The sequence below is a fragment of the Clavelina lepadiformis genome, chromosome 9 (genome assembly GCF_947623445.1).
Source record: "Clavelina lepadiformis chromosome 9, kaClaLepa1.1, whole genome shotgun sequence".
In the NCBI taxonomy this organism is placed as follows: domain Eukaryota; kingdom Metazoa; phylum Chordata; class Ascidiacea; order Aplousobranchia; family Clavelinidae; genus Clavelina; species Clavelina lepadiformis.
In genome coordinates this window covers 13894442-13900452 of record NC_135248.1, presented here as the reverse complement: position 1 = coordinate 13900452, position 6011 = coordinate 13894442, and the positions used below count along the sequence as shown (strand labels likewise).

At 38.2% G+C, this 6011-nt stretch overlaps 1 protein-coding gene across 1 annotated transcript; it reads left to right on the top strand.

Annotated features, from left to right (window-relative positions):
- The first annotated feature begins 1773 nt into the window (after positions 1–1773).
- Positions 1774–6004, top strand: LOC143471271 (uncharacterized). Its single transcript, XM_076969697.1, has 4 exons — positions 1774–3909; positions 4341–4412; positions 4803–5056; positions 5719–6004. Exons 1-4 carry the CDS (start codon positions 3870–3872, stop codon positions 5989–5991), a joined length of 639 nt encoding a protein of 212 aa, XP_076825812.1. The 5' UTR covers positions 1774–3869; the 3' UTR covers positions 5992–6004.
- The last annotated feature ends 7 nt before the right edge of the window (positions 6005–6011 follow it).

Here is a 6011-nt window from a genome sequence, read left to right as displayed (position 1 = left end):
CATCAGTAATTAGCTTGCGCTCATTACGTAAAGGTGGGGCTTGTATGAGATTCAACATTTCAGTTGATTGTAATATTAATGCTCTAAGGTTACTGGTTTACACTATTAAATGTTTTTAAAACGTTGAAAAGTAAGTTACAAGTAAATATTTGCGCAAACGACTAAACGGTAGAACTACAGAGCTATAGGTGGTGCTGGGAAATATCAGCGAGGGAGTTTATCAAAGTCGACGTCACAAACGATAGTTCCGCAAACACTAGTCGTTTATTTCGGCAATCATCGGCGAAAAGTGGAGCAGCGGCAACTTTTTAGTCCTTTGAACAATGAAAATCAATCGATTGATTCTTGAACCAATTTGGTTTTGGGACCTTCTGTTAAATAAGTAAACTAGCATTCGATCACTGCTACCATAACAACAGAAAAGTTGTTTGCTTTCAAATGCTTGTTTTCTGTGGCAGTATATAAGTTCTTCTAGTCAAGTGTAACTGAATTATTAATTTCTTCTCAACATTTCGGTAACACCACGGTTTGTGGCAGCGATAAACCTCAACCGAAGAGATGTGCTTATTAACTAACTGAGGTTTGTAAGCAGCCGTGCGTTCATGAAGTGATCTTTGGAAGTGACTTCTCGTTTGTGGTACCAACTACAGTTGTGGTGATGCTACAGATCTTACCCCGATGCTGGATTAACTCAATCAGGGCTGCTACTGCCACCCGTAAAGACAACGCTGGTATTAGATTCGGCAAACTTATATAAAAATTAAAACCCAAGAGACCATTCTAAAGTGCTACAAGTTAGACGAAGCGGTGGATGAGACGTCGGCATAAATATGACTTGCGATGATCATTATTTATCCAACGAGCAAGGTCAAGCTTCAAGTCAATGCGAGGGATGCGACTGCATTGAACTCCGCGCTACTTAGCACCAAAACAAAAATAATGATGTAGCTTTTCCTATTTTGCGCAAATCAAAGTGTTATTTCACAAGTTGTTCTCGAAAAAGAGTGTTTGGTCAAAACATGTCACAAAGCAATGCTTTCATGGGAGCTGATTTGCAAAGAGTTGCTATTTGGTTTTTACGTTGTTAGTATTACGTTAAGTTATTTAAAATTGGCAAGAGGCCCGCCAACAGCTTTTGCGCTCTACCCTGCGTTTGCTAAGTCCCGCCCTGCCAACGAGGTCAAAAAAGCTAGCACAGTATTTCAGTTCCGCAATCGAATATGTAGCGCGTCACCATATCGTAGCCTTCATACGATTCAGGTTCAGGTGGCGAATTTCGGCAAAAAGCGCCGCCACTTCCCGCTTGTGTGAACAACACCACCCTAATAAATGTTTTTAACACGTTGGAAAGTAGAGTTGAAGAAATTATTTTCGCTGGCGATTTGAGAGATATTAGAAATAAACCGAATCGAATCTAAATGTCTCGCAACCTGATATATCGACGGTATTTTATTATTATGATGAGCCGCAAAGTGGAATCCGTTTCGATTTGACACATTCCAACTAGAAATTGTGTGACCGGCTCCAGCCTAAATTGATCAGTAACCACAGCAAAATGAGAATGAGTGTTGCGCAAACTATGACGCGTTTGATTTATTTGCCGCGGCGGCAAACGACGGCAAAACGAGGCAAGTTTACGCTTGTCTTAACAATAGAATTTATTTAATTAGGAAACAGTCTGTTTGACTTGGGTCGTGTGACTTTTTCGGTTCCTCTTATATAAGCTACTGTTGGTGCTCGTCTAATCTTCATACAGTGCTGGGTGGCGTTGGCTATTAAGGCAATGTGGCCTACCGCATATAATTTGTACAGCGGATCGATGATACTGGGCAATATATTGCTGGCTAAGATATTGTAAAGCTTTGAAGGTTTGACGTGAATGAAATTGTTAAGAATCGGTGAAGAATGCGCTATTAGCAAACTTAAAATTTAACGTTATATGATGGTAACTGTTAAATCTAACGTAAACTGACAAGCCAGACTGGAATGTGTAGGGCCCATGCAAAGAGGTGTTGCAGTCTTATAGACACATCTATCTCAAAGAGTGTACGGAGCTTTTGCATACGCGGTCGATCAGCATACAGCCGTATATTTTGCGTTTGTGATATGCTACTTATCCTATCAATGTCGTAGCGGAATACAAAAGTATTGAAGTATTCGACGTAAAATGGTACGTTGGTAGAGGCAAAAATTTTGTAGGCCGCTAAAGCCAAAATTTTTTGTTTATTTATTCGATATTAGGCTTCAAACAACAAAATTTGCTTTGATTTTTATTAGAAATGGGCGTAACGTCACGAGAACCTTGGTTAATATTCTGGCCTTGTGCGTTTTGTGCCACAAATTGCATGACAGGTTACAAGTAAACAACTGACGAGTAGACGTCAGTCTATAGTTCAGGTAGAATGCGGAACGTTTTGTTTTCTAAATTAGCTCAACACCTTGGTACCATTTTATAATCGAGAAGTAAACCAGGGTAGATTTTGGGCGGTAGGTAGGGACGGAAGAGTATTTGTTTCATAATTGTCCGTTGTGGCCGATATTTAAACGAAAAATTTGTCTTTTGCTATCAACATGCTACAGACATTTCGTTAAGTACAGTAGGTGTCAGAAAATTGTATGACTTGGGCTTAACGTTTGGCTTTCATTACTATAGCCTACTATATTACTTCTTCGACTAACTCGCAGTTGCCAACACTTTGCTTCTTATATGAATTCTTTGTTTCCGAAAAAAAAGTAACAGCCCGTTTTCACCATTGTCCGGAAAGTGTCATTTTTCACCATTTATACTGCTGAATGAGTACCTCAAATAAGCTGCGTGAAATCTCCAAATAGCGTCGGCAAATGGCGGCCTAATGTGAAGCCATTGATTGTGGAACGGCGGCAACAAACTCGCCTGTTGCTAGAATAGAACTTTTTGCTTTCTGGAAACCCCTTCTTGTTTACACAAGCACTAAATAACACGCTTTGACTGTAACCTATCAATTTCTGTAACATGGGAAATGTTTGTTCTGTAAAATAATGTATATACAACGGTGGGATTCAGCCGGTTCGTGCGAACCTGTTCTAGGACTTTTAATGACTTTCGCGAACCGGTTGTTAACAAGCGTATGTATATTTCTATATATATCGGCCCTGGGTCATGGTGTGCTGCTTTTAAAGATCAGTGAACAGGTAAAAATCGGATGAACAGAATCAGTTATAATTGCTGTAGTCAGTATGCACAGCAGGTTACTTTCTTTGATGGAAGCATCTCCCAGTAAGTAAGTACCGGTAAGTTTGTTCTTTTTGTGAGTTGTTCCATACACAACAAGATGATACAATAGCCATTATACACGCAATTAATTTTAATTCCTTGCGTACTTAGCAAAGTTTCCAATCTGGAGCATCCCCACTCCTTAGGGTGGATAGACTGGAAGCCGTTGGCTGTTTATGCACCATAGTTCCAAATGAAGAAATTAGGGGTGTAGGCCTAGTATACCAGTGCACAACCACAGGATGCCTTTGTATACTAGACCCCAGCCACTCAAATTGTGACATCATTTGGTTGTACACTTGTATATTAGTACCGCAGATAATTCATGGAAATGAATAAAATAGTTTATGCAATTATATAACAGTAGGTTTGAGTCTCCGGTGAACACAGGAAAATATTTAATCATACACTTGGACTTTACCTGTTGTTGTTCGTTATTGATTGACCGCTTATGATGGTAAAAATCGTTAAACAAAAAATGCATGACGACATGAGGTATATTATTAAAGTGGATAGTATGATAACTATATGTAATTGATGTGGATGTCACATAGAAGTCCATTAGTATAATTCATACTGTCCTGTAACTCAACTTCCTTCTTCTCGGCATTGGGTGATGAATACTTCTGTGTCCACTCAACAACCTTTTCCAGCAGGTAAGATGTTTCTGATTTCAAGACAGTTGTCAGACTAGCCCAGCTTGCCGATGCTCTACAAAAACTTTCATAATCGTGATGTACTTTAGATAATTCGTTGCAATATCCTGTTCATGTGCAATACCTCAGCAATGTCCAAGCACCCACTCATTCCATGCCTTCCCCCACTGCTAAGAAAGTTATAGACAATTGGCTAAAATTACAAGAAATTATATTGTTTACGGATTTTTTACATTTATTTAAATGTTTCTAAGCATATTCAGCCCGACCCGAAAATAGATGCACATGCTAACCAAAATAGCCGGACATTTTTTTTAAAATATTTGCTTGCGGATTTGGATATGGATTTAGTTTGTGAATAACTTCTATTTTGTTTTTCCTATTTGGTGCTCACTGCTAGTATTGTAAGAAGGTGGTTTGTTATTTTGCAGGAAATCTTCAGCATGCAGAGATTATCAGCAAATTAAAAACGTATCAATACAAAGGTGCATTTTCATGGAGAGGTAATTAACCCACAATATCTTGCATGCATTATACTTTGCTGTGATACTTTTTGACTTGGTGTCTGTAAATGTTAGTATTTAGTGATGCATATTCGCCCCATATTTGATGTAACAATTCTTAACCACCAAGTAGCCCATAGTAATTTTAGGCTTACCAATACAGTATATTACGTATATCATTGCATGTTATGACGCGGTTGTCTTATTGCAACCTTGTTTGTTTTAAACTTGTACCTGTGCAGTGTGCACGGTTTATTTATTGAATTGTGATCAATGGACTTTGTATATTTGTTGGTAACTAACCTGTAGCCTACACCCATTCAACCCACAGATAGGCCTACAGTCGTTTAAGTGTAAACCAGGTAAAAAATAAGTTTTATTTATGTTTAGGTGATGACAGACGTGAATTGCTGCGTTTTTATGAACAAATTCATCAAATCAATGACGAGCAGCTCACCACGAATGCAGCGGAACTTTTCCCAGAAGTGCTGGATTTATGCCTTATCAAGTTGACAGAATCACAAATTGACTCGTTCCTGTTTATTCTCACTAAAGTTGAGAAACGCGTCAAACGGCTTCTTCTGTGCAAATGCTTTTCTAAACCAGAAGATGTCGGCCGGTTATTTGAGGCAATGCCAGGAAAGGTTTGTTTATTTATTTTACTTTCTACTTTTTCGTTCGTCTTCAATTTTGTTTACGAACTCAATGTGTCGTAACAATGCGCCTTCGTTTTGTATGTGACGTCATAATAGTTTTTCCCGCTTTTAAGCAAACATGGTTTGTTGAGATTCTGTGCGTTGTTGTTGGTCGGAATATTTTGTTTTAATTTGTTTCAACGGGGCGTAATTTCCCCGCGCAAGTTTTACTTTTTAAATCTCTGATAGATCTGGAATGCGCAGTAAACCTGGCCGCTTAAAATTCGTTCGTTTTATTGAGAAAAATGGCAAAATATGATCGGTTCAGTTTAGGCTAAAATCATCAGCATCTGACCAAGATTTGGCCAGAAGAAAAATTTCAAATTTCTACAAAAGTAAAAATATTTTTGCGACTTTAATATCAAGTTTTATTTCTGCAACGAATACTCGATTGTGGTTTAACTTGGTCGCTTAAAGTTCCTTCTATTTTTCTCAAAATCCAAGAATTTGTTTTGGTCCAGTAGCCTACTGTAGGCCTAAGCTACCATCATGCTAGTTAGTTATTAATTAGTTAACAGTAACCAGTTAACTTGTATGAGTTAAATAGTAGGATATTAGTCTTTGTTATAACACCATGTTGTAGTTTAATTTTACAAACATTTTAACTCTAGATCGGAGAGCTTGATATCAGTTACAACATAATCCCGAAGATTCCTTCAAAATCCTTCTTCAACAAAATCGAGAAATGGCTGAATATGTCGTATTGCTTCACTTATGATGACGCAACAGATGGGACGCGCGGTGCGAACCAATCAGAAATCGCTGAAATTCAACGAGTCCTTGACCAATTGGATGACTCGGTATTATTTATGTCTTGTTATGTTTGTGTGAAGTTGAACATTGCAGAGGAATTTAATCTCAAACTTTTAATTTATAGAAGTTGAAGGTTGTTCTTGGTCGGCGC

What these genes read in the sequence shown, in the direction of transcription:
- LOC143471271 (XM_076969697.1), top strand. Translation starts at nt 3,870, where the DNA reads ATGAATACTTCTGTGTCCACTCAACAACCTTTTCCAGCAG. An exon ending in TCAACAACCTTTTCCAGCAG is followed by an intron (nt 3,910 to 4,340) that starts GTAAGATGTTTC and finishes GTTATTTTGCAG; the next exon opens with GAAATCTTCAGCATGCAGAG. An exon ending in TTGAGGCAATGCCAGGAAAG is followed by an intron (nt 5,057 to 5,718) that starts GTTTGTTTATTT and finishes TTTTAACTCTAG; the next exon opens with ATCGGAGAGCTTGATATCAG.